The sequence below is a fragment of the Candoia aspera genome, chromosome 2 (genome assembly GCF_035149785.1).
Source record: "Candoia aspera isolate rCanAsp1 chromosome 2, rCanAsp1.hap2, whole genome shotgun sequence".
NCBI lineage: Eukaryota > Metazoa > Chordata > Lepidosauria > Squamata > Boidae > Candoia > Candoia aspera.
The window spans coordinates 12,396,105-12,423,450 of record NC_086154.1 but is presented as its reverse complement, the minus strand read 5'-3'; the positions used below and the strand labels follow the sequence as shown (position 1 = coordinate 12,423,450).

Genomic DNA, 27,346 nt, shown 5'->3' with positions numbered 1-27,346 from the left:
ACTGTAGACACAGCCTTCAAAAAAGACCTGAAGTTTTCTGGATTCTGGGTTAGCCACTAGTTCTGAAAGCCACAAAATTCCAGAAAATGCAGAAAACCCCATGGATGGTGAAGGTAGTAATCTTAAATCCCCCCATCATGTTTTGGTTCTGGTCTGATCCTCATTAGAATGGGCCACCCTCTCCTGAAAAACCAAAGCAAGCTCAGAAATATCAGAGGAGGCTTCACAACTTCATTATTTATTACAACTTTAATTTATTTCAGGCAGTGAATTTTTAAGCAGCAGCTTTTACCTTGCAAAATCTTCTGAGGAGCTTCCCTCAACCCCATCGATTTTCATCCAGCTACACATAGCCTCCCTCCCCAGCAATGAAAAAATCAGAACACCGCCCCCTTCTATCAACCCCTGCACGTGAGTCCCATTCATCAGGTGCCCATCCTCATCCTTCAGCATCTCGTTTTTTTGGATCTTGGAGGTCAGGTTCAAGTGGGAGGAAGGAGGAGATGGCCTGAAAATGGGGGAAAAAACAACACTGTTATTGCTTTTTGAGGAACTCCCAAATTGTTAGTGTTGCAGGTGTCACGAGGTTCATTGTTGCTTAAAGCCTAGGGAGGAACGCTTTGGAGGAAAGGTGGTTTGCCAAAGATCTGGATCAGAGCCAATGCTATTTCAGCTACAGATGGCATGACTGGTCCCAGACCAGGTTGTACTATAGCTGGTTGAAGATGCTCTAGTTGGAGAGGATCGAGCACTTTCGATCAGAAAGCACCCTCTAATTATGTTTCCCTCTTTAGCTGAGGGTTAGGATAAGAAGATAAAAAGATGGAAGGAATACAGAGGCCAGGTATAAATGACAGGTGATAAAGCTTAATCCACACAAAATTTCTTTTCTGAGCTATGATGAGCCTTATCCGGAAGTATCATCAGTTTGGGCCGTTTTATTCAGGGTGGGTCAAGTTGCTTAAAGCCTTCTTGAGTGACACAATAACTGTCCATCTGTCTGTCTGTCCATCCCTCCATGAAATTTTTTCATCAACTCAATCCTAGTGGACACTTGGTGGTTTACCGATATTAGTAAAATAAAAGAACAGTAATAAATAGCACCAATTACATCAGATCATTAAAACCAGCGCTACAATATACTTGGTGCCCGTAGCTATATAAGTCCCTGAAGACCTTCTGGAGAACTACCAGAGGTCCACACACCTGAATGCCATGAGGCTGAGGAAGGCTCCTCTCCAAGGCTAGAGGGAAGGGCCCAGGATGGTAGACTTCATTCATTAGAAGCCCAAAGTCAGGTGTGCCAGCAAACAGTCCTAAGGCCAGACATATGCAGAAAGCTCTGAAGTTTCTAAAACATCCCAAGAGCAACCTTGACATCAGCTGAAACATCGAGTTAATATACTATGGCAATGGAGGTGAAAACAACTAGCACCCATCTTGGTTTGAAACTCAGCATTAGTTAAATCTAGGCTTCCCTGCTGATAAGCTTTTCAGCTCTGATTTTTCTCTCCAATACATTTCTCCTTTCCTCCTCTCCCTCCCTCCTTGCAGAGTTTGAGCAGTTCAGCAAACAAGCCAAACCCACAAGAACTAGGAGGACACAGCGGTGCGTGTGCAGCAGCTCCAGTGTGCAGAAGCTGCCGTCCTGCCCTAGCTCTGTATTAAGGTTCAGTTCCCAGCCACAAGCCATTTTGTTGCCTCTTTCAAGAGTCTGCAAGGGGCTGGCCCTGGTTTCCATTCCAACACGCTCAGCTTTGTCCCCATGTCTTACTTTGTCCTGCTGGAGTGTGTGTCCTTCCCCTAGCCCGGTGCGCCTGCAACCGCTGAAGGATCCGGTCCTTCTCCTCTCCCTCCCGCAGAGCTTTCTGCCAAAAATAGAAGAGAAACCTGAAGTTGAACTGCACGAACAGAAGGAGTAAATCCAGGGATGTCTGGAGAGGGGGAGAGGGTCAAAGAAGTCAAGATGGTGGGTGCACCCGTGTGATCAAAGCCCCTTCCTTTTTAACATGCAGTCGTGTGTCTGCCATCTTGATTTTTGTATTAAATATTACAGTTAGAAAGATAAAAACTAAGAAAAAGGAAAAGAACAAAAAGAAAACAGGAAGTGCAGAAAAGGAGAAAGAAAAACAGAAAAAGGCACTCCTTTGGGGAAAACACTGGTGGTGGAGAGAAGTTGCTATAGATTGGAACTGGGGGTGGGGAAAGGTTGTTAGGGCAGGCAGGAATTTTTATTACAACGAGGAGAAAGATGCAAGACATATTGGATCAACGTATTAAAAGCGTCATCTTATTTCGGAAGCTGAAGGGAAATCAAATTAGGACAGGTAAAAAGGGGTCTCCTTCAGTAGAACTTGCAAAAGAAATAGGGAATATGGAACATTTAAAGCTAGGTAAAAAGGAAGGAAAAGAAGAAACACGACAACCTCCAATTTGGAAGAGAAATGCAATTTAGGAGTGGCTATCAGGTGTTTATTATTCAAGGGCGATTGAATGATTATTTGGGGGATGCCAAAATCCCACAAGCCCCTCCCCCTGGAAATACCAATAAATGAAAAACTCATAATTTGCTGACACCTCAAATGAGCTTCTGGGTTGTTGCCTCCCTTTGCCTAATAAGCTTGTGGGGTTCAGGGCCCCACATTCCTTGGGGCTCACCTGTCCTGGGCTGTAAGCCTAGAGTGGGTGCAGCCAGAGTCAAGAGTGGAAATTAGTATTATATAATACAGTGTTACTCAACCTTGGCCACTTTAAGATGCGTGGACTTCAACTCCCAGAATTCCCCAGCCAGCCATGCTGGCTGGGGAATTCTGGGAGTTGGAGTCCACGCATCTTAAAGTGGCCAAGGTTGAGAAACACTGATGTAATGTCATATTCAAATGGACATTTGGTTCAAAACCCTTCTTTTCACTCTTTAGATGTTTGGTCCGTTAGGCTGAAATCCTAGGTAATCTTATCTAGAATTCAGCCCCGCTGATCATCTAAACTGAGAAGATTTGCCCTGCTGGGTCAAAGTTCTCAAGAAGATCTCGGTGGTTTTGCAGGCCACCATCCAGAAAATAAGAATCACAGAATTCAAGCAGGAGTTTTAATGCAAGAACTGGGGGTAAGGTACTGAACCACAGAAATTGTGACAGGAACCTCCAACCCCTTTTAATTAGTGAATTAATTAAGGAAAAGCCTCTTTGAACATTATGAATCTCTTCTTTCCAAACTTTTGCTACCTAGACTGAAGTTATGACATTAAACCGAGCTACTAACAAATTCCTTTCCCATCAATTAGCTGTTTACACATAGAGTTCCTCCTGTTTCTTTTTCACCCTCCTCCCAATCTCTCCCATTCAAGAAGTGTACAGGTAGTTCTTGACTTATAACCACAACTGAGACTGGAACTTCTGTTGCTAAGCGAGGCAGTTGTTAAGTGAGTCATGCCTGATTTTATGACCTTTTTTGCCACGGTCATTAAGCAAACCACCAAAGTCATTAAGCAAGTCACCACGGTTGTTAAGTAAATCTGGCTTCCCCTATTGACTTTGCTTGCCGGAAGCCAGCTGGGAAGGCTGCAAATGAAGATCACATGACCCCAGGATGCTGCAACGGTCGTAAGTGTGAGGACCAGTCGCAAGTCACTTTCTCTAGTGCCGTTGTAACTTTGAACGGTCACTAAATGAATGGTTGTAAGTCGAGGACTACCTGTATTGTACAGACAATAATTTGGAGAAACACTGAGTGTTTGTAACCCAACCTGACAATCCTATTCCTGTCATTGATTGGTTTCCCAAGTCTAAAGCAAATGCCCTGATGACTTTCATCACCTCCAGGGCTTGTTCCTTTATCTTCTCCAACCCTCGGAGTTGAGCCAATTCTGTGCAATGCTCCTCTAGGAGAGCAGCTCCTTGGATTACTTTGGCTTCAGCCTGGGCCAGGTCCCTGCGGAGATTCGCAATTTCCCGGCCCTGCTCTTTGGCATCCTGAGATTGCTGACGCAGCTGCTCCTAAACAGGCACAGAGAAGCAGGAGGTGTTTGGTTCCACAGAGAAGGCACACTAAAAACATGTTTCAAATTGCACTGGCCTATAGTTGTAGTGACTCTACGTCCTTTATTTCAGAAAGTTGTCCTTTAGATTGGTTTATTTTTCAAAAATTCACTTCTGCCTTTTATTCTGGTCATTTAACTTTTACCGTAAAATTGGTACCCTTGAATGACCAGTTTTTCACAGTGTCATGGAAAAAATCTATCTACTTGGTGGCTAGGAGTCGAAAATTACTTAATGGCTCATAGTCAATCAAAATCAATCTTCCACCCCAATCTTTGCTGGCTGGGGAATTCTGGGAGTTGAATTCCACACCTCTTAAAATTGCCACGGTTGAGAAGCCCTGGTCTGACGGAAGCAGCGCTGCACCGCCACAGGGCAAGCCCTGCCTTTTTTATGTGTCAGTTGTGTCATCAGAGGCACATCCAAAGGGGAGAAGCTGTCAGTCCAACAATGCAGCCCTGTCACCAGCAGCCTGCAGAGGCCCACCAGTTTCCAAAATCTGGGATAGGGAGCCAAACGCTTGATATGCCATGCTTCGGCACAGCTTTTTGTCACCGCAGAGCAGCGCAATTTTCTCTGTCATCCTCTGTGCCGTGTCTCTTCTGCTTTTAAAGCAGCCGTTCAGTGTGCAGGCAGGAGCAGGCAACAGCTATTGCTCACATCCTTTGAAAACCTTCCATCAGCTAAGGAACAAGGAGGTCCTGGGTTGCCGGATTTAAAATTGTATTTTGAGGCATTTTGTTTCCTGTGGATGAGGGATTGGATAACCTTAGAGAATAGAAAATCGTTACAACTTGAAGGTTGTGAGTTAAGATTTGGACGGCATGCTGAGATGTGGTATGACAAAGTTAAGGCAAATAAGGAGTTTAAAAATCATTACATTAGGAAAGCTATATTACAGATTTGGGATAAATACGAAGCTAGACTGTCACCTAATGTACCTCTGTGGTTATCACCCCAGGAAGCATTTGCTAGAAGAGAAAATGTGGGAGAAACAAAGTGGTTAAAATATAAAGATTTATTAAATTTTGAAGAAGGCAACCCTACGTTTAAGACAAGAGAAAAGTTAGAGATAGAAGGTCTTTCATGTCGCTGGTTTATTCATATGCAACTATTTGAATGTTTTAAGTTGGATAAAAAGAATTAGAGATTTGTAAATGAAATAACTGGCCTTGAGACTCAACTTTGTATGAGCGATGAACATATTATCACCAAATTGTATAAGATGTTATTAGAAATGAATTTGGAGGATGAACAGGTCAAGGAGTGTATGGTTAAATGGGCTAGAAACTTTGGGTATAATATTATGATGGAACAATGAAAAAAATGTGGACAAAAGGTTTAAAATTTACATTAAATTATAATTTAAAGGAAAAATTTTACAAAATGATGTACTACTGATACCTAACACCTGACAGGTCATCGAAAATGTTTAAGAATGTAACACATGTTTGCTGGAAATGTTCACAGGGAGAAGGAACCTTTTACCACCTCTGGGTTATCCGTTATTCAAAACATTCTTAATGCAAATATTAAATATTAAAAAAACTTACTAGGTTTGATGGAGGGAGGAAGAATTGGAGAAACAGCATGGAAGTTTGCTTCTGTATATGACCACTGCTGCAAGAATACTCCATGCTCAACGGTGGAAGGAACCACAAATACCAACAATGGAAGATTAGATAATTAAATTAATGGGCTTGGCACAAACTGCTCTAATAAGAGAGAATACTATTTCCAGATATATAGATTAGGGCAACCATTTTTAGACTATCTGCTCATGACGGAAAAAAATGAAGTTATGATTAATTTATTTTTTTATTTTTTATTTATTTTCTATCCCGCCTTTATTATTATTATTAGGCAGCGAGCATACCTAATACTCCTTCCTCCTCCTATTTTCCCCACAACAACCCTGTGAGGTAGGTTGGGCTGATTATGGGTTTTACTGAATAGTGGGTTTGTTTGGATAGAAATAATGTTAATATGGATAAATTAGCGGTAAGAGATTAATTTATTTCAATTATATGTAATTGGGATGGCCGGAAGTCATTTCTTTGTTCTTATCTTCTTTCTACTTTCGCATTTATAGTTTGTGTCTTTTTTCTTTTAATGCTATCTTCTATCTTTACTGTATTCACTGTTTTGTATTTTGACTATATTCTGATGAAAATAAATAAAGCTTTAAAAAAAAAAAAAAAACTTTCCATCAGCAAACTGGTACCAAATGAGTTGCTGATGAAAGTTGCAGGAGCACTCAGGCGAGGGGTTTTCTAGTCACTTGGCAACCCTGACTCAAGGGGGGTCTTTATAATGGATAAATTGGGTAAAATATCCCCAATGTACTCTTCCTTAATGTGAAAAGGAAACTTGATTCTCCATTGGAGATCTGTGGTGGTATGTGGAAAAGACCTTGGGAGACTGGGCTGCCAAGAAACGGTCAGATAAGAGAGGGCATAGCCCGCAGCTGGGTAATGGGTGGGGCAAGAGGCTCAGAAGGGACCCTCCCTAGTTTCTCAGGCGGTAAAGGAGATGGAGGGGGAAGGATTGTGCTTTCAGACTTGCAAGATTCTGTCAATGTAGCTTTACAATAAAGTAGAATTTGGAATCTGGTTATGATTCCTATCTGGTTTATCTCATGAGGCCGACATCAATCTTGCAAGTCTGAAAGTACAATCCTCCCCACCCCTCCTTTACAGCCCAAGAAACTAGGGAGGGTCCTTTCTGAGCCTCTTGCTCCACCCACTATCCAGCTGCAGGCTATGCCTTCTCTTATCTGACCGTTCCCTTGGCAGTGTCTCTTTGCCCAGTCTCCCAAGGTCTTTCCCACATACCATCACAAGGTCAAAGACAAGACTGAGGAGAAAGACCAACCTTCTCTAGGGTTCTAGACCACATGGTGCCCCCCATCATCCCAATCGTTACCTGAAGTTTGTGTTCTTGGGCACTGGCTGCATCTTCTACCACCTGCAGTTGCCTTTGCCACTGGGCGTGGACCCGTGTCTGCTCAGCCAAGGCCCGGGCCAGCAAATCTTCCTTCTCCTGGATCTGCTGGAGCAACCCTGGAGCAAAGTCGGAGCTGCTGAGGGAATTTGCAAGGGCCTGGAGCCAAGAGAGAGGCAGGAGAGGTTGTATTCAGAGCTGGGGAGGGAGGGAGGGGGGCAGCAAGCCCTGAGCTCGTTTGCAAGCAAGGCGTTTGCATGCATATCTAAGCAGGAATCTTTCTATGCATTTTTTAAAAAAATCTGGAACGCCCTTTTTTGTTTTTTAATATGGCAAACAATAATGAAAGCTTCTTTCCCACATTCTCCAAATCCTGGGATGCTTAGATCACCAAAAAGGCAAATGTGGGATTTTGATCCCGGGGCAGCCTCATCCCACACAGTTTTTAGCTTTCCTAGTCTCAAATCTGGAGCAAGTAATTCCGGTTTATCCTAAAGGGCTAATGTAAGGACTGAGCAGGGAAAATCCCTGAAGAAACATTGGGATATTTGAAATAGGTTACATAAAAGTAAAGGATTAAAGAAGACTGAATTAAAAAAAAAAGGCTTCTGTCACAATGCATGAGATTAGCAAGCAACATCTTTAGTTCTGAATGGGGTTGCACTGCCCCAGACAGACCCAGTGCAGAATCTGGGGGTCCTCCTGGACTCACAACTCCTGCTCAAAGAGCAGATGGCAGTTGTGGCCAGGAGGGCCTTTGCGCAACTTCATGTTATGCCCTTTCCTGGACTGGGAGTCCCTCCAAACAGTCACTCATGCCCTGGTCATCTCCCATATAGACTACTGCAACGCACTCTACATGGGGCTACCCTTGAAGAGTATCTGGAAGCCTCAGCTGGTCCAGAATGGGGCCACATGGGCAGTTATTGGTGCTCCAAGATTGGCACATGTAACACCTTTGCTGCGTGAGCTGCACTGGGCGCCGGTTTGCTTCTGGGTCCAATTCAAGGTGTTGGTTATGACCTTTAAAGCCCTACATGGCATGGGGCCGGGCTACCTGAGGGACTGTCTCATCCCCAGAACATCGACCCGTCCCACCCGATCGTGCAGAGAGGGCATGTTGCAGACCCTGTCAGCAAGGGAATTCCATCTGGTGGGCTCCAGGAGGTGGGCCTTCTCTGCAGAGGCGCCCACCCTCTGGAACATTCTGCTCTGGAGGTGAGGCAGGCCCCTTCACTCCCGGCCTTCAGAAGAATTTGAAGACCTGGTTCTGCTGCCTCACCTGGGCTGGGAAGGGCAATAGTTCTTCCTGGGGGTGGCTGGTGCCATAGCGCCCTCCCTACTGAACGAGATTTTATCACTGCTTGGATTTTATATTTATTTATTCACTATTTATATTTGTCTTTTGTACTGTAATTTATGTGTTTCGTGGTTTTAACTGTCAATTTTATTATAAACCGCCCAGAGTCCTCCTAGGGGGAGACGGGCGGTGATAGAAATTTGAAAAATAAATAAATAAATAAACTTCTACAACTTTTTAAACTGTGGTTAGCCACCCGTAGTCATGAATTTGAGATGGGCAGCCATATAACTTGAAACAGTAAACACACTTCTATCGGGTACTATTTTCACCTCACGCTACTTTCACCAAAATGAGTGCTCAAGCTCACTATTCGTTTAGGCAAAGCAACTAAAAATACAATAGCTCTATAAATAAATAACTCAGTTTACTTCACTGGTCAACACGCAGCACTGAAAGATCAGGCTAGCCTCTTCTGCAGCTGTGTGCCCTTCTCGTGCTAAGCCATGGTTTAACCATGGTTTCTGAAGTAAGCCATCAGTGCCTGGGTTTGCACCTTTGGGTCTAAGCCATAACCACAACAGCTGCGTTGCTACTACAGGCTAAGCCCAAACCAAGTACCATTTGGTTCAATGTCATGTAGTAAGCCTATAGTAAGCCTATGTAGTAAGCCTATTGTAAAGGGAACGGAGAGGACAGTTGGCCTCAACCTAGACACCTAACATCATGAAAGTGGAGTGCTCCATTTCACACCTACTGGGAGACAGGAAAGGAGCTTGTGGTGTTACTAGCACTGCTGGGTTTTTCAGTCTCTCTTCTTTGAAACCGAGTTCTCAACATCTACAGAGACATGGAACACCAATTCTGCCTCAGGCTAACCCAGCACCCTGTTTCCAACACTACTCCCCCCACAAGACCTGTGAGGACCCTTTAAGTAGAGGCCTTCCAGCATTCCACCTGCAGAGGTCAAGTGGTATAGTCCTCTTCAAATATCCCCATTCTAAAGCTGGGGACGGATAGGTGGATTTCTTGTTTGAGGACTCTTCTGGATCCAGGTTCGTGGCACATATAAAACTAAATTGCAGATGCTAGATGCGCATTCCATAAGCAGATTTTTTTAAAATTCAGGAAGCAAATGTGCCCACTTATACCTGCTGTTTGAAGCTGTCCAATCTGGAAAGGGCCATATTCCATGATGTATCTAAAAATGTTTGAGGGTCCAGGCAGGGTATTGGGGAAGGTTCTGGTGCCCAGATCCTAATCATCCCTTAGCCATGGAAGTTCCCTGGGGGACTCTGGGCCAGTCCCTGTCTCTCAGCCCAACCACCAATGTGGGGTAGTAGGGAAAGTGCTGGGCTGGGAGAACAGAGACCCCGGTTCCAATCACCCTTCAACCATGGATGCTCCGTGGAACTCTCTCTCCACCCAACCTACCTCAGAAGATTATGGTTGTGTGGGAAAACAGGAGGAAGAGCACAATGTATGGTGCCTCAAGGTCCTGAATGAAAGGCAGGATACAAATATAACACTTCGATCACTAAAATCTGAACTTGGGACAGGAAGAGCTACCTCCACATCCTTGGTGCTACTGGTCAACGCGTCCTGGAGGGCTTTAATTAAGGCTTCCTTCTCCTTCAAAGCAAAGAGCAAGGTTTGACCCTGCACTCGCCAGAACTCCTGAGCTGAGGCAGAGAGAGACTCCAGACGCTGGATTTCCCAATCCTTCTCGTGCAGAAGCTCCCGCAGGGCCTGGGACATTGGGAGAAGGGAAGGAGAAGGACCACCGAAGGTAAATAAGAAGAGTCTCCAGACAATCCAACTGCTGTAGATTCTCATCTGTCCTAAGCCACAATCGCCCAGCAATATCCAGTAGAGATTTTGCACCCAGGATTGTTCCTCTGACCTTGGAAAAATCTACATTACTCATACAGCAAGAATGGATTTTTTTAAAAAAGAAAAGAAAAGAAATTAGAACAACATATGATATACCTGGCATGAGACAACAGGTCAATGCTTCTCTGTAGTCCTAACGGCAAGAAACTTGAGAAAAGGGGAAATGCAATACAGGTAGTCCTTGCTTAATGACCATTTGCTAGTGATAGTTCGGAGATACAATGGTTTCGCAAAAAAAACAACTTACGACCGGTCACATGGTCGTCCCATGGTCACATGGTCATGATTTCCGTGCTTGGCAACCAGTCTGCATTTATGACCATCAAAGCATCTTGTGGTCATATGATTGCCATTTTCAACTTTCCCAGCCAGCTTCTGGCAAGCAAAATCAATGGGGAACCGCATGATTCACTTAACAACCACATGGTTCACTTAATGCCCATGGTGATTTGCTTAATGACCACTGCAAAAAACATTGTAAAATCAGGTCAGATTCACTTAATGGCCGCTTTGCTTAGCAACCAAAATTCCGGTCCCAATTGTGGTTGTTAAGTGAGGACTACCTGTATTGTTAAACACCATTAGAAGTGGTCATACTCTTTCCAAAATCTCACACGCTCAGCGTGAGAAAAATTACTAAGAAAGAAGCCACAGCTGCATCTCTTCCCATCATGTTACACCATCAAACAATCTTCCACCATACCGTCTATATTCCTGGGTCCCTCCCCACTTGACCCCAGCACTCATCTGTCCATTCATACATGCATGGTCTCCTCTTCTGTGCGGAGGCTGGAGTTGAGTCTTGCCAAGTCAGCATCTTTATCTTTCACTGCTTCCTGAAGATGCCTCAGCTGACGGTGCACAGACTCCAGGGCCAAGAGATGACTGGACAGAGTCTTCTGTGGAGGTCAAAGCGGTTGAGAAAAAGCGAATTTGGAGTGATCTTACACCTTGTCTTCCTTGAGGTGGGAAGCAGGAACTATCACCCCAAAGATCCTCAAAGATCTCTGATTCCCAATCGCTCAATGACTGTAGAAATACTGTAACAAAATATTCCTCAGTGACTCTAAATAAGAGGACCTAGCTACAATAACTTCAATGTAGGCTTGTGCATGCAGGTCATCTCCATGTCCAGGGAGCAGAAGGGAAGCAGATTCCATGTCTGAGCTACCATTGTACATCTTGTTATCTCAGGGATCAAGGACTTCTGGTTCAAAGATTAACTTGGCCTACAATGATAGCTTATCTTGTCTGCAGAATTTCAAACAAGGGCTCTCCTTCTGTCACTGCAGGCAAGAGTGGATGCTGGGGATATTCCAGTTAAACTGCCTCAAATGTAGCTGTCCAGCCAATCTGTTGGTATTTGGTTGTTTGCAAGTAGCAAGCCCCTAAGTTACTATGGTAACAAATCACTCTGGCAGGGTGAACAGGTCAAACTTAAGTATCCTCAGGTTTGGGTGTGAAAAGAATGACCATATAAGGAAAAGCTGCTGTTTGGGGCAATTGCGCGGGAAGGAAGGTTGCCTGGACTTGTTTAGTTTTCCTTTTTCACAGCCTTCCTTCCAATCCAGCTCTGCAAGTGTGAATGCAAGAACTTGTAAATATGTTTATGTAAGAAGCTTTTGAGCCTATCCAGGATATCTGGATATGAAACTGTTTGCATTGTTATGCTTTCTGTAAATACATTTATTTTTATAGAAATGCCTGGTGTGTGTTTATTCTGATCTCTCGGGCCAAACGCTTTCCAGCGCTCTGCCACACAATTTACACCTTCTTTCTTCTGAGACAGCTTCTCGCCATCGTTCTGCATCCAAGTCCACATTAAACTTATAGTGTCTTTTTAAGTATCTCAAGCGCCAGCCAGCATTCCCTACATTTGACAACATCTCGGTCACTCATTGCCTTGCTATCCAATACTGACCCTTTGAACCAGAGAAGTTGAAGTTCTTCTGCATGTAACTTGGGATTTCAACATCAGAAGCTTCTGCTTTGCTGCCGAGCTACTAATCTGAGAGCAAGGCTGGGCTAATCCAGGATTCCAGATGTTGCTCAACTACAAGTCCCAGAATCTCTCATCTTTGGTCTTGCTGGCTCAGCTGTTGGGAGTTGTAGTTGAACTACATATGGAGGACCACAGGTGGCCCATCCTTGTCCAACAGGGAACTTTGGCTCCTAATGTCTGATCCTGAACAACCCAGGATCCCTGGTTGCTCCCAAAGGGGATAATGCATGCCTTTTCCTTCTTTGTGGCTTACCTCTAATGCTTGGTCTCTGTCTCTGAGGCGCTGGGCCATCTGCTTGATCAGGGTTTCCAACATGGTGGGGTTCACCCCAGGCGATCCAAGTGACAGCAAGATGACCAGGCAGTCCTGGAGAAGAAAAATAGGGCAAAAGGGTCAGTTTCTCTCTGAAGGAACCAAATTCTTCTTTACTTCCTCACTTCCATCTTTTCCTTTTCATTACCATTTGGGATATTTGCATCTCAAATAACTTTTTAGTCAATAAACTATTTCGTTACCTGCTTATTCTACATTTTCCCTAGGAAACTCAAGCAACACAGGTAGGTCTTGATTAGTGAAGTTGATGAAATGATTGCGTTATTCAAATTCACACTATTCAAAGTGATATTTTGATGGAAAAATGATAATTGGTTCTAGCTTGATGGAAATAGTAAAGGTAAAGGTTTCCCTTGACGTAAAGTCCAGTCGTGTCCGACTCTAGGGGGCGGTGCTCATCTCCGTTTCTAAGCCTTAGAGCCGGCGTTGTCCGTAGACACTTCCGGGTCATGTGGCCGGCATGACGACACGGAACGCCGTTACCTGCCCGCCAAAGCAGTACCTATTGATCTACTCACATTTGCATGTTTTCAAACTGCTAGGTGAGCAGGAGCTGGGACGAGCAACGGGAGCTCACCCCACCGCGCGGTTTCGAATTGCCGACCTTCCGATCGGCAGCTCAGCGGTTTAACCCGCAGCGCCACCGCGTCCCTTAGGATGATGGAAATAGGCAATGAAAATTTTTAAACATAAATTTTTATATGTATATTAATGAAATATTAGAGGAAAGGATAAAAAGAACATACTTTTAATTTAAATTTATGGTTAACAAAGACACAGAGTAGTTATGGAAAGCAAAATAAAAACAAAACAATTCTAAGTGTCATTCTTAAAGGTAAGCTTACACTGACAAAAACATCTTTACTGTCTCTCGAAATATTTTAGCAGTGTAGACTGAACTGTTTTCTCTTTCTTTAAATCTTCATACATACTTTGTATTAGTAGATGCAGAGTGCTTTATCCACATATCAGCGAATTTGCATGCTTCAATCGAGGTTAGAGTCAGCACCCATAATTTTTTTGCTTCACGACTTCTACAGCTCAAAAGATATCTTCAATTCCTTGAGAGTAAAATCCTTCACTTGCACATTACTGTTTTCCTCCTTTTCTCCATTTTGCACACACGAAGATTAGCAGCGTCTAAACTCCCAACTACTGCTGCACATGCACAAGGCTTAACTGTGCGCATGCGAGCCTCGCATTAACCGAATTTCCTATGCACTTATGAATTTAAATCAGAACTTTTAATATTGCCATCCTGGATGCTATTTTTACATTTACATTTATTATATTTAAGATATCTTGTTTTTATTGTATTTTAATCTCTTTTTAGCTTTACTGTAAACTGTCCAGAGTCCCTCTTAACCAAGAACAGGTGGCCGATCAAGAGCCGAGCAAAGATTTACAAGATTGTTAAAAGTAAAAGGAAGGAACCTAAAGTTGGTTTATCTGATCAAGGTTAAAATAGATAGGTTGTTATTTCTGGTAACATTTAATTGACTTTTGCTGACACCAGGACTGAAATGACGATGCTCTATGGATTTGTTTATAGATAAGAAATGGTATACAGGACGAAGAGTTGTATTTTAAGAGAAGGTGATAAGTTACTAAAATTGTTTATACTTGTTGTGATGGAGGGGGAAGTCATTTCTTTATATATTTCTTTTCTTTTTCTTTATTATATTCTGATTTTTCTTTCTTTTCTGTTTTTCCTTCTTTTTTATTTCTGCACATTCTATTTCTTTCCTTTTAATTTTTTTTTAGTCTGTATTAGTGTTTATCTTTTTAGTAAAATTACTATTAGAGCCTCGTGTGGCGCAGAGTGGCAGGCGGCAGTATTGCAACCGAAACTCTCCCCACGACCCGAGTTCGATCCCAGTGGAAGCTGGATTCTCTCTTGGGTAGCCGGCTCAGGTCGACTCAGCCTTCCATCCTTCCGAGGTCGCTAAAATGAGCACCCAGCTTGCTGGGGAAGGTGACGATGGGGGAAGGCCATGGCCAGCCACCCCGCTCTATAGTCTGCCAAGAAAATGTCACGAAAGCAGCATCTTCCCAAAGGGTCAGACATGACTCGGTGCTTGCATAGGGAACCTTTTACCTTTCACACAAAATTACTATTAAAAACAAAAAAAGAGCCAGGCAGAGATTTAGACCTGACCCTTCTGGTTCTTCAGGAGATCAAACGGAGCAGTTCCAAACATTTTATTTTCAAGGCAGAAATAAAAAAAGAGCCCCTGCTGGCCTGTTTACCTGAGCCCATGGAAATCTGGCTAAAAACAGCCCTCTTACCTCCTTCATCTTCCCTTATGATATCCTTCACCCACTTCAAGGAAATGAGACACGTAAGGCAGTCACGTGTCTCCTGGAAGGCCAGTGAAGTCGCTCTGTTGCTCAGCTCACCTGTAGCACCTCCTCCTTGCTTTGCAGACACCTGGTCAGTTGATGGATCAGCCGCTCCTGGTGATCCATGGCCTTCTCAAGTGGAATTCCAGCTTCCTGCGCCAGAGAGAGTGGGGTGGGGAACAAAGTAAGAGGAAAATATGTCAGCCTTGAGAGGTAGTCCAGGCAAGAAGCACACCTAGAAGTATAGCTCTAACTTTATTTTAAGGTTACAGCAACAGCAGCTTGCAAGTCTGAAAGGACACATGAGACCAGGCTGAAGCTGCCATTACGTAAAGATGAGCAAACATGTCCGCAGAGAGGACAAAAGCCAGGAAACTTGTCTAAAAGATCCCTTCAGGGAGGTAGATAAGAAGGAAGCAAGTCGTTAAGGAGACAAAGGAAAAATGTCACCTGAACCAGACAAAGGAAGCTGGGCCTGAGCCCATGGAAAACCACCCCCAATCCCATCAAGGGTCCCAAAGCCCGCCCACTCCTTGAGTCGTCTTTGGACCCAGACTTGGCGGCTTCTGCCCCTCTCGCTAGTGCCTGGCAGCTTAGTTGGACGTGGGTAAGTGTGGATGAGCGTGTGTGTGTGTGTGCGTATGAGAAAGAGCAATGTACCTTGCAACCAGTAAAGTTTTGCTGTTCCTTTAAATTCACCGGGTCTCCGTGTATTTCAAAGAACCTGTTGTGCTGCAGTGTTCGGTTGAAAGTTATTGGTGTGTGTCCCTAATTACTTCCCGGCTGTTGACCAGGGCTGTGTGCCTTGTCTGCTCAAGCCACACCTATCTGGAAAACCCAGGTAGAAAGCAAGGGGGGCTGACAAGATCCACCTGCCTCAACAGGCTGTGAGCATGTGAGTGAGTGACCATAAGCTGAACCTGGGAGCGTGCATGTGTGTGTGTAACAGACATCTCCCCCCCCCTCGCCTTTACAGCTCAAGAAACTAGGGAGGGTCTCTTCTGAGATGTTTGCCACGCCCCCATTCCTTCTGCAGGCTAAACTGCCACTCATCCGACTGTTGTTGTCTGCCACTTTAATTCTGACTTATGCAACAAGCTGTGGTTCAACCATGCCTGGACAGGCTGAAAAGGAGAGGCTGCAGTGGGCTGAGCAGGGTGTATCAAAGGAACCGAGCAAGGTTACACAACCATCAAAGTCCCCTTGAGTGGGGGGGACTGGAGTAGGTCTCTCTGCCTGCAGCCAGCCCAGTTTCTCGGGCAGAAAGCTAATTTGCTGCCAGAGCAAACCAATGAGGATGTTCTGGGCAAAAGAGGGAAAAATCCATGGGGTAGGGGATCAGTTCTGCTGCCCTTGAGTTGCACCGCTTGAGAGGAGACAAGGAAGACCCCAGGGCTCTACCTGGCTAGGCGCCTCTCCTTGCTTCTCCTGAAAGCTCCCCAGCTCTCCTTCAGCTGCCTCAAGGCGTTCCTTCAAGTTATTGAAAGTCCTCTGGAGGTCCTGGTGGAGAGACCGCTGAACCTGGAGCTTTGGGAGGGACATTCATTCACTCATAATCACACTTCCAATGGGTTGCAGAACATGTTGGACTGCCAGGAGTCCTGATTCCCCACCTATGCTGGCTTCTGGCCCAGGGCTTAGGTAGGCTGAAGTTCTAAGCTTTAGCCTCCTTCTCAGGGTCTTTGGGTAACAATCTTCAGTTGATGCATCACAAGGCTCCTTTCTGAGTTCATCCCACCTCCCTCTTCACCCCTGAGGTGTCAGGGACAGGTGCCCACGTGGCCTCCTCTAGAGCCGTATTTCACAACCGTGGCAACTTTAAGATGTGTGGACTTCAACCCCCAGAATTCCCCAGCCATGCCTTTTTTTCTCCCAAGGGTAGCCTTGAGATCCTAGGCTCCAGCCCGAGTTGGGGTATTCATTGGGGGGGGGGGGACAAAAAACAAGATGGTGGGGACTCCTGAGCAACTGAAGCTCCGCCCTTTTTTACTAGGCATTGCAGATGCCCCATGGATGCAAGAAAGGGGCAGGGCTTCACTTGCATGGAGGTACCTGTCATCTTGACTTTTTTTACCTCTCCTGTGGAAACCCTGTAGACAGAGCCCAAACGCTAGCAGCCGTGATAAGACTTTGAAGAAAGAAAGGCCAGCTCTCAGCCTGACACCAAGGAGGCTTGTGAAAGTGAAGCACACCTTCTACCATGGCTGAAGCTGTCCCAGAGTCCTACGCCATTTTGTCTTTCCTCAAAAAAGGAAGACTGAAGGTTGGGTAGAAACTTCACAGCTGGGATCACCTCCTGGGTTCAGCCGCAAGGTGATTTGATTGTGGCTTAGTGGGATGTGCGAACCCCATCACTGTGCCTCAGATAACCACAGCTTAGCAGGATGCGGTAATCCAACCACTGTCTTCAGCAACAGATGGTGGTTAGAACAAACCACAGCCCAGTATAAAGCCTGAACTCTGCTGACCCGCCTCTTACCTTTGACTCCAGTGGCAGAAACTCATCCATCAGTTCATCACCGGCTTCTTCTCCCACAGGGCTCTCTCTTTGGGGGGTGGCCATGCGCCAGCTGCCCACAAGGACAGGGATCCTGCTCCCCTCTGGCACCCTCAGCCGCTTCCTTCCAATGCCCCTCAGGATTCTCAGTGCTTCCCAGGCTAGATCCAGTTCTGGCAAAGTATCCAACGACAGCATTGAACACGACTCGACGTCCCCCGAGCTGTGGGACCGGAGGGAGGCCTGGGAGCCGGCGCAATGCACGGTGGGCATGCTCTGCGACTTGTCCCGGCAGAGGGGGAAGACGGGAGACCACGTTCCCAGCCGCCTCGGAGTCCGGCACACCCACTCGTAATTGAAGTCATCCACCCTCAGCCCGTGGCAGCTGGGACACTGGCGGTTGCGACATGGGGTGCCCGGCTGGCTGCCACCGGGGGCATCAGCCCAGCACTCGTATTCAGAGAGGGCCATGTCGTCTTGCAGAAGGCGCTGGTACTGCACATGGGGCAGATCTGCTATGCTGACTGAGATCTCTTGGCCTGTGTAGGACACGGTGCCCCTGTTCTCTGGAAACCGCCGCGCATAGATGTGGCGCAGGCAGCGGGCCAGCTGGTCTTTCTCTGAAAGCAGGCGCTGGAGGCGGTCGATGGAGAGGGCTTGAACCCGGGCGATGACCGTATCAAAATGGTACACCCGTCCCAAGGCTTGGGCACATTTCCCACACAGGAACTCTCCATGCCCATCTCCATGCTGGGGAAGTTCTCGGTCGAGGACATAGGACAGCACCACCAGCAGGTCAGGGCGCGAGCTGGAATTGTTTCGGCTGAAAAGCCATCGCCGGTGATTCCCACGCAGCACGGTGCCACAAAGGCGGCAGAAATTGTTGGGGCTCTCCATGAATTCGGAAGTGCTGGAGGTAGAAGAGAAAGGAAGCTCGGATCTCCAACTTTTCTCAGATCTCCGTGGACCCAGGTAGTTCTGGAGGGTCAAAGTTGCCAAATTGTGTCAGGATCTAGAACTTCAGGGTTTTTCAGGCAGGGTTCTGTGGCACCCTGGGGTTCCATGAGAGGTCACTAGGGGTTCCCTGGGAGATCATGATTTATTTAAAAATTTATTTCAAATTTGGGCAACTTCACATTGAAGAGGCAAGTTTCATTCTTTATTTTTAGTTTAAGAACAACTTTAATGCATATATGCAGGCCAACCCATGAAACGAATATAATAATTTTGTTAACTGCTGGCCTGTATTTGAGCCCTAACATGCAGGGGTTCCCCAAGGCCTGAAAAATATTTCAAGGGTTCCTCCAGGGTCAAAAGGTTGAGGAAGGATGTTCTAGATACTAAAGGAAGGCTTTCTCTGCACCTTGACCACCCAAGTATGGCTAAAATGTCTGGATTTTATTGAAGATAAAATAAAATCCAGACATTTTAGACAAATATCCAGACAAGCTGTATATTTTCATCCCTAGTTTTTCCTAACCATAGCAGCTTTCCTGACCCACCTCCCTTAAAATCTACCATCTAGTACTCCCATATCAAATTTTTATTTCTGGATTGCTTCTAACCGCATTGTGGCCCTCACATAATCCAGACATCAGTTTCTGAATTGTTCTGTTTGATCAAAATCCGTCCTGTGCATAGATTTCTCAAACTTTTCAAAACTATGAAACACACCCACACACACACAGCATCTATTTTTTTAATGGGAAGAAGCATACAAGTGTTTCAGATAATTATTTTTAAAAGAGTAGGGGAGTAAAAGGAATATTTAAATAAATACTTTTAATAATATGCCTTATTTTCCTTATATTTCATACATTAATAATAAATCTTAAGGGAATGTACAACCTTAGACATGTTGGTATATTTTATCAACATCCGCAGTGAGATTTCTTAAGAGCTGACGTAACATAGTAAAAATGTTTACTTCAGCCCACGGTCAGCGAAGAAAGAAAATATAATCAGGATCATTAATGCCATTATCTTGTAGCTTGGCAGAAGGCTAAGCGCTAAAGATTGGGTAGTGCCACATCGGGTATGGCTAAGATGGATCCAGAAGGGAGTTACTGTCGGTCCTGATCCTACAGATTGATCCTACAAGCCTCATGAACTCAAATTATCATTCTCATACTTAAGAAAAAGAAGAAAAAAACTTTGTCTAGTTCTTATGCAACTTTAAAATTACAACCTCAGGGCTGAAACTTGACCGAGTCAGTAAAAGATGGAGTCTCATCTAACAGCTCATTTTCCTGATTCATTTTGCTCACTGACAGCCCAGTCTCTGCGTCTATATTCAGACACAAGTTCTACGGAATTCAACATATGTAAAGACCCTTCCCAACACAATACCTTGAAATGTGTCAGGACAACAACCCACCCCCCCAAATTCAACCTACGGTGGCTATTTCATTTTGGCTGGGAATGCTGGGATTTGTAATCCCTACACACCCAGAGGATGCTGCGACAGCCGTAAGTGCAAGAACCAGTCGCAAATCGGTTTTCCCCAACACTGTCGTAAGTCCAAACCATTGTTAAACAAACGGTCGTTAAGCGAGGATCACCTATAGAAAATTGCAGCCTCAAGCCACATTTGTTTTTTCTTCCTGCAGACCTGGGATTTGTGACAACAGCACGGAGAAAGTTCTGATTATGAAAGCAAAACATTTGCTTAACAATCAAGGAATGGCAAAAACTTTTCTTGGACTGTGCCTATTAAGGAGCCTAAAGGAAACAACCTACATTTGAAGGCCAGTCTGCAACACTTTTCTTCCTAACATAAAAACCAGGATCACAAGCCTAACTCAATGAGCCATTAAACTAACAGGGCTTAAGACTTGCCCTTAATGACACTCCACTGAAATGTTTTTTTACTGTAGAGATGAGAAGATTAAGTTTCCATATGGTCTAGATTTAATAACATGTTACAGGACTAAGTTGGTTGTACATTAACATTATATGGATGTTTTCCTTCAGTTTTAGTTTATCTTACCGGTAACTAAAATATACCCTTTTTGCTTGAGCTGTTTTTATTCAGGTCTGTTCAATTCACTAATAAGAAAACCCAAAGCAGTCACAGATTTAAATTACACTGGCACAGGGTTAACAGAAATAGCTGATAAAAACGTAGGTGGGAAGCATTATTTTAAAAAGCAACATTCATTTCCCACTTCTTTTTCCCTTTATATTAGGAAGGATGCCTTTCCTAAAACAGTCCATTCTCTAACCTGTATCACATTTCAGGGGACGTTTTTATGCCTAAAACTGTTCATTCGTTTGTTTTTTCATTACATTGGGGTTGATAATTGTAGGAATTTTTAAAAATCAGTTCCAGGTAGAAAAGCTGAAGAAAGAAGGGTGAACCCACATGTGTTCTTTCACTTCATATCATGTACACAAGGGTGTCCTCAAGGGGTGGTCAAAAAAGTTAAGATGGTGACCACAATGGTGTAATTGAAGCTCCACCCATTTTCATGTGCAATGCACATAAAAATGGGTGGAGCTTTTTTTGAACCATCATGGCTGCCATCTTGATTTTTTTGACCACTCCTTGTAGATATCTCTGCACATACACAAGATGAACCAGGAAGCAACAGGCAATCACAGATCCCCATTGCGAATCTTCCCACACAGTACAGGTAGACCTCACTTAACAACTATTCATTTAGTGATGGTTCAGACTTATGACCATGCTGAAAAAAACGGACTTACAACCTGTCCTCACACTTATGACCGTCACAGTGTCCCAGGGTCATGTGATTGCCATTTTTGACCTTCCTGGCCAGCTTCTGGCAAGGAAAATCAATGGGGAACCACGTGATTTGCTTAATGACCACATGGTTCACTTAATACCCACAGTGATTCACTTAATGATCGCCACAAGAAAGGTCATAAAATCAAGTCTGATTCACTTAGCAACTGAAATTCCTGTCCCAATTGTGGTCATTAAGCAAGGACTACCTGTACCACAAAACTGATTCTCCAAATGTGGATCTTTATGGAGCCAAAAACAGGAATTTATGGACAAGAAGGAAGTTTGAGAAAACAGCAAGTACAATAATTTTCCAAAAACCAAAACTGGGGATCTCCCCCAAAACAGCTCAGTGAAATAAACTGCCTGACCAGGGAGGAGTGAAAAGCAAAGGGTGTCTGTTTTACAACGCATAAGGAGCATTCCATGCTGTGATATTTTGTTGCAGGTCTTATTGAATTAATAATTGCACAGGGTAGGAACGCAGTAAAGACAAACTTTCAGCCTTTTCCTTGCTCAGAAAAGCTCTCTGGGTCCGGGAAGCAGGAAATACAAGGCTCCGAAGGAAGCTCCAGCTCTTTTCACATGAGCCCCACAAAGATGGAGAAGGAAGTCCCGCTTGGTGCTGTTCCCGGATCAAGAGGCAAGGAAGCAGAGGGCGATCGATTTATAAGAGGCTTAAAGGAAAAGAAAAGATCAATCGAGGGAAGGATTAAGCAGGGTCGCCTAGGTCATATAGGCACAGGATGCTGACGTGCACTGCTAGATCCCCTATGGGACTTCCTTCATAATCCAATAAGGCTAACAAGATGGGTTTCTGTGGGTGTGGGTGTGAGATGTAAGCATGACCCTGTCTTATTTTAAAGCAAAAACCCTATAGGTCAGGCTCCAGCTTCAAATGAAAGAACAAGGAACATTTCCACAAATATGAATTACATTTTTCCCCCTACCAATTGTGTCCGATTCTCGGTGACTGCCTAGACTAGTCCCTGCAGTTTTCTTGGCAAGATTTCAGAAGTGTTTGCCATTGCCTCCTTCTTCCTAGGGCTGAGAGAGAGTGACTGGCCCCAGGTCACCCAGCTGGCTTTGTGCCCAAGGTTTCTAGCCTGATGCTTTAACCTCTACTCCAAACTGGCTCTTAAGATTACACAATAAATTTCATTAAAACAAAACAGAGCCAAACCACCACCATCCCAGCAACACGAGGGTCTGTGTCACACAGCCATCAGTCTTTGCAGCCCCCAACCTCCCAAATCCGCAGGGGACCCTCCCGGTTCCCAGCTGGCCTGGAGCGATCCGCCAGCGACGGAAGGGAAGGGGTACTTCTCTCCTAAGAAGGCGACCTTCCCACGTTCGGCAGCAAGAAGAAGGACCAGCCGCCGAGCCTGGCCTCCGGTCCGCTACCCGGGCGAGACCGCCTTTCCGACCGACCGTCCGCGCTGTGGGGGCCGCAGACCCAGCTCGGTCCCTTCGGCGCGCAGCTGGCCCAGCGGGGTTTGGGTCCCCGAAGCGGGGCCGGAGACCAGCCGAGCGGCTCCCTCCTCGGCCGCGGCTGCTTCGCCCTCGCCGCCCTCCGCCCGCTCCACCCAGAGCGAAGGGCAGGAAGGCGACCGGGGCGCACCTGGCCCAGAAGCTCCGCCTCCCAGGGCGGGGCGGGGCGGGGCGGAGGGAGCGGCTTCCCCTTGGGCAAGGGGGGCTTCCTTTGGGCTTCCTACCTCCCCCCTTGCAGATGCGGGGAGGGAGGGGGAGGGGCAGAAGCGTTGGACTGCTTCTCCCCCACCTGCAAGGTCTGGGACACGGAGAGATCACTTCCTTGTAAAGATTCCCCTTGATCCCCCTGGATCCCAGCTCCGACCCTTAGTCCGTGGGTGCCTTAAACAAAACCTCTGCTCCACCAAGTACTCTCTCTGCAAACTGCCACCCCCATACCTCTCAACTACGGTTTCTGGAGATGCACTTTAACAGTGAACCCCCCCCCCCACGCGCACACGACCCATTGCAACAGGCAGAAACCCACCCAGGAACACTTTCACCGCGACGTCAAGCTGCATCTGACTCACTCCCGCCTGTCGCGGGCCCAGGACTCTGCATGAAGCGAGCCCTTTAACGGGGTCGTTCCACCCGCCCCCCAGGAGAGGATCGGGAGGGGCGGTCAGACCCTGCTCCTCCTCTAGACCCTGCCGCGGCGGGCCGAAAACCACAAGCGCCCCGAAGCCTCACTTCCGGATCGGAACAGACTTCCCAAGAGCATCTGACCACCGCCAGGTTCGTCGGATCCTGGATCCCGGGAGATCCCTCTGCCGGAGCACCGGCGTCCTCCCTGCGAGACCGATCCGTAGTGTCAGAAAGCGACGCCCGCCGAAGTCAAGCCCCGTCCGGCGCGGTCCGCTCCTCCTTGCCCGCGCGGCCCGGCCCCTCCGACGCCCGTCGGTCGCCCCCGGCCCTCGTCCGCTTGCCTCGCGCCTCGGGCTGCCGGCGGGGCGAGGCAGGTCGCAAGGCCGGCTGCCCCTCCGCGGCTGCTCCTGCGACCGCTCGCGGGGAAACGGCTCCGTGCCCGCCGCTTCGCCCAGCGCCCCGTGCCGGCAGGGGCTTCCTGGAGTCCCGCAGCGAGCCCGGAGCCGGGGCGCCGGGCTGCCTCCCTCCGGGGGGCCGGGTGGGCGTTCTGGGTGGCCCTGCTGCCGTCTAGAGGCCGTCCGGATTTGTGCAGGCCGGATCTGGTGGCCGGCTTCCCGTTCCCTCCGGGAGCCGCGGCGCCAGATCGGGGAGCGGCAAGGACTAGCGCCTTGCTCACCTGAAGGCAGGCGGGTTCCTGCCACGTCGCGCCCTCGGCCTCCACCCGGCCGCAGCCACGGAACCCCTCGGGCCGTGCCTCCCCCCACCCCCGCCAGCCCCTGCGGCGCGGCTGTGGCTCAGGGGCAGCCCTTGGATCGTGGCCAGCCTGCAAAGGGCGATGGCTGCTAAGCAAGGCTTAGAGAGGGAGGATTACTTTCCGGGAGAAAAGTCAGCGGTGAAGAAACTGCCGGAAGTCTTTTTACTCAGGAGCAAGAAGTTCCGTCTCCCCGTCGCGGCACTCTAGGGGCCAAAGGAATTGACCAGCGGGGATGGCTACACTTGGAAACAATGCGTGAACATCTAGACCAGTTTCTCAACCTTGGCAACTCGAAGATGGGTGGCCTTCAACTCCCAGAATTCCCAGCATGAATACCCAGAAAACCCAGCATGCTGGCTGGGGAATGCTGGGAGGTGAAGTCCACCCATCTTCAAGCTGCCAAGAACCACTGCGCGAGATGCTGAGAAGCGTTCCAGCGTCGCCATTTCGTACTGCTGCCAAGCCCCGGCCATCCACTGCAAACTTCCCGAGATTCGCCAGGAGGAACGAGATCCGAAGGGGGCCCTCTTGGTCTCTGCAACGGGATGAGTCCTCCCAGGCGTCCACGGGCAGCGGGGAGGGTGGGGGTCCTCGAGGGGGCGGCTGCGACCACACCGTCAGCCGGGTTTCTGGCGGTCCCTGCATCTGATTCAGGGTAACTGATGACTCTACGGCGTCCTCTAGTGGCCACAGGTGGGCATTGCCACCACTTAATCAAGATGAAATCCTGGGTTTCAAATACTTTGGAGGCAAGCAAGTACAGTATACTAACGGCCTTGCAGAAAATAGAACCATGGTATAATCGTTCTTTTCAAGTTTCCAGTCTATCCCATGGCTGTGGGATTTCCTAGAGGTCTCCCATCCAATTGCCAACCAGGCCAGTCCTGCTTAACTTCAAAGCCAGACACAATCAGCCCGATGCTGCCACCTGCTGAGACCTACCTAAGGTGAAGGCTGCTTAACATTTTTCTGCTAAGATGCTTAACGCAGATTTTTTTATTTATTCAGTTATTCAATTTATATTGCCACCCATCTCAAACTAGTGTCTCTGGGTGGCTAACAACAATAAAAACAGTCATAATATAAAACAATAAAAACAATAACAAAAATTTAAATATAAATACAGCCGAGTGATCTAAAAGCCATGGTCTTAATATAACCATGAAATGGGGCCCTTCCCACACTCGGGGCCCCAGGCCCAGGCAAAATGCCAGGTTTTCAAGGCCTTCCAGAAAGCCAACAGGGTCAGGGCCATCCTAATATCCAGAGGGAGGATGTTCCAGAGGGCAGACACCACAGCAGAAAAGGCACGCCTCCTGGTCCCTGCCAGCCGACATTCCTTGGCTGATGGGACCCGGAGCATGCCCGCCCTGCTGGACCCGATTGGACAGGCAGAACTAATTGGGAAAAGGTCCCTCAGGCAACCTGACCAAAGCCATGAAGGGCTTTAAAGATGACAACCAGCACCTTGAATTACACTCGGAAACACACTGGCCACCAATGCAGCTCCTGAAGCAGTGGTGTTACATGTGCCAAGTAGCCAGCACTATTTACAACCCAGGCAGCCGCATTTTGAACCAGCTGAAGCTTCCGAATGCTCCTCAAGGGCAGCCCCATGTAGAGCGCATTGCAGGAGTCCGAATGGGAGGTCACGAGGGTATGAGTGAGAGGGAGTAGTGCCTCCCAGTCCAGGAATGGGCGCAACTGGTGCACAATCCGAAGGTGTGCAAAGGCCCCCTCAGCCACGGCTGCCACCTGCTCTTCCAGCAGGAGCCGTGAGTCCAAGAGGACCCCCATATTGCGCACCGGGTCCGTCTGGGGCAGTGCCACCCCATCCAAGAGCAAAGATGGAAGAACCGTGGTACCGGGAGGCCCAAGCACCCAAAGCCACTCAGCCCATTGCACCCCATCGAGGCCCTACAGCCTCCAGGCGCTGGGACAGGACATCCACGGCATCACTCAGCCCAGGGAGGAGATATAAAGCTGGCCATCATCAGCATACTGATGAGACCTCACCCCAAACTGTCGGATCACCTCACCCAGCGGCCTCGTGTAAATGTTAACTAAGAGGGGTGGGAGAACCGAGCCCTGCAGTAGGGGACGTGGGCTGGACCTTTCCCCTCCCACTAGCACCAACTGGAACCGACCCCGGAGGAAGGAGGAGAGCCAGCGGAGCACAGTGCCGCCCACCCCCAACTCCTGAAGCTGGTCCAGAAGGATACCACGATCGATGGTACCGATGGCCGCCGAGAGGTCAAGAAGAGCAAAGATGGTCGCACCGCCCCCGTCCTGCTCCTGCCAGAGGTCCCCCAAGAGCGCCATCAGTGCTGTCTCAGTCCCATATGCCGGCCTGAATCCTGACTGAAAGGGGTCCAGATAGTCCGCTTCATCCTTTGAAGCTGCCGCGCGACCGCTGTCTCAACAACTTTCCCTAGAAAGTGGAGGTTGGAGGCTGGATGAAAACCATCCAGATCGGTTGGGTCGAGCGATGGCCCTTCAGGAGGGGGTGCACCACCGCCTCCTTAAGAGCCGGCGGGACACCCCCCAAAGAGGAGCTAACCACCGCCCAAACCCAATCACGTGTCCTCTCCCGGACAGCCTTGACCAGCCAGGATCTTACACTAATGCTGAGTAGGTTCACATACCATGCTAAACCTTGGTTTGCTTCATTGTGGTTTGAGTGCTGGATTATGTGCCATCAAGTGGTTGTCGACTCCTATGAACTGCATAGACAGATTTTCTGCAGGACAATCTGTCTCTAACCTGGACTGCCTCCTCCTTTGCCATTGATAGTCCTAAAGAGCAGAAGTTATTTATCTTTTTTAATGGGGCCACACTTTATTTCCGGAGTCCTCCAACAACCAACTTCAGCAAAGGATCCTTACCTTGTCGTGGTGCTGGAGTTTGAGCACCTCAATGATGCCATGAGCTAAACCGTGAAGGGCCACCCAAGACGGGAAGGTCATGACAGAGAGGTCAGACCAAATGCGATCCCTGGCGAAGGTAATGGCAACCCACCCCAGTATTCTTGCCGTGAAAACTAAATGGATCACTACAACCAGAGATATGTCGGTATACCATCGGAAGATGAGACCCCCAGGTCGGAAGATGGTCAAAATGCTACTGGGGAGGAACAGAGGATGAGTTCAACTAGCCCCAGACGTGATGACGCAGCTAGCTCAAAGCCGAAAGGACGGCTAGCAGCCGACGGTGCTGGTGGTGAACGGCGAATCCGATGTTCTAAGGATCAACACACCACTGGAACCTGGAATGTAAGATCTATGAGCCAGGGCAAATTGGATGTGGTTATTGGTGAGATGTCAAGATTAAAGATCAACATTTGGGCATCAGTGAACTGAAATGGACTGGAATGGGCCACT

General features: G+C 47.3%; 1 protein-coding gene across 1 annotated transcript; it reads right to left on the bottom strand.

Annotated features, from left to right (window-relative positions):
* Positions 1–238: 238 nt before the first annotated feature.
* Positions 239–26,288, bottom strand: LOC134489875 (uncharacterized). The gene is made up of 13 exons (XM_063292747.1): positions 26,189–26,288; positions 24,352–24,646; positions 23,889–24,035; positions 17,332–18,259; positions 16,254–16,379; positions 14,910–15,005; positions 12,429–12,542; positions 10,935–11,072; positions 9,850–10,029; positions 6,963–7,139; positions 3,816–3,995; positions 1,775–1,868; positions 239–508 (listed from the first exon to the last, which is right to left on the bottom strand). The coding sequence occupies exons 1-13, from the start codon at positions 26,286–26,288 to the stop codon at positions 483–485; spliced, it is 2,601 nt and encodes an 866-aa protein (XP_063148817.1). The 3' UTR covers positions 239–482.
* Between the last annotated feature and the right edge of the window lie 1,058 nt (positions 26,289–27,346).

Excerpts from the sequence above, each read along its gene's own strand:
- LOC134489875 (XM_063292747.1), bottom strand. The coding sequence starts at position 26,288 with ATGGCGCTCTTGGGGGACCTCTGGCAGGAGCAGGACGGGGGCGGTGCG. Across the intron at positions 24,647-26,188 it reads CATCGGTACCATCGATCGTG|AGGACGCCGTAGAGTCATCA; the intron begins GTATCCTTCTGG and ends TGTGGCCACTAG. Across the intron at positions 18,260-23,888 it reads AGGAACCCGCCTGCCTTCAG|CACTTCCGAATTCATGGAGA; the intron begins GTGAGCAAGGCG and ends TTCTACCTCCAG.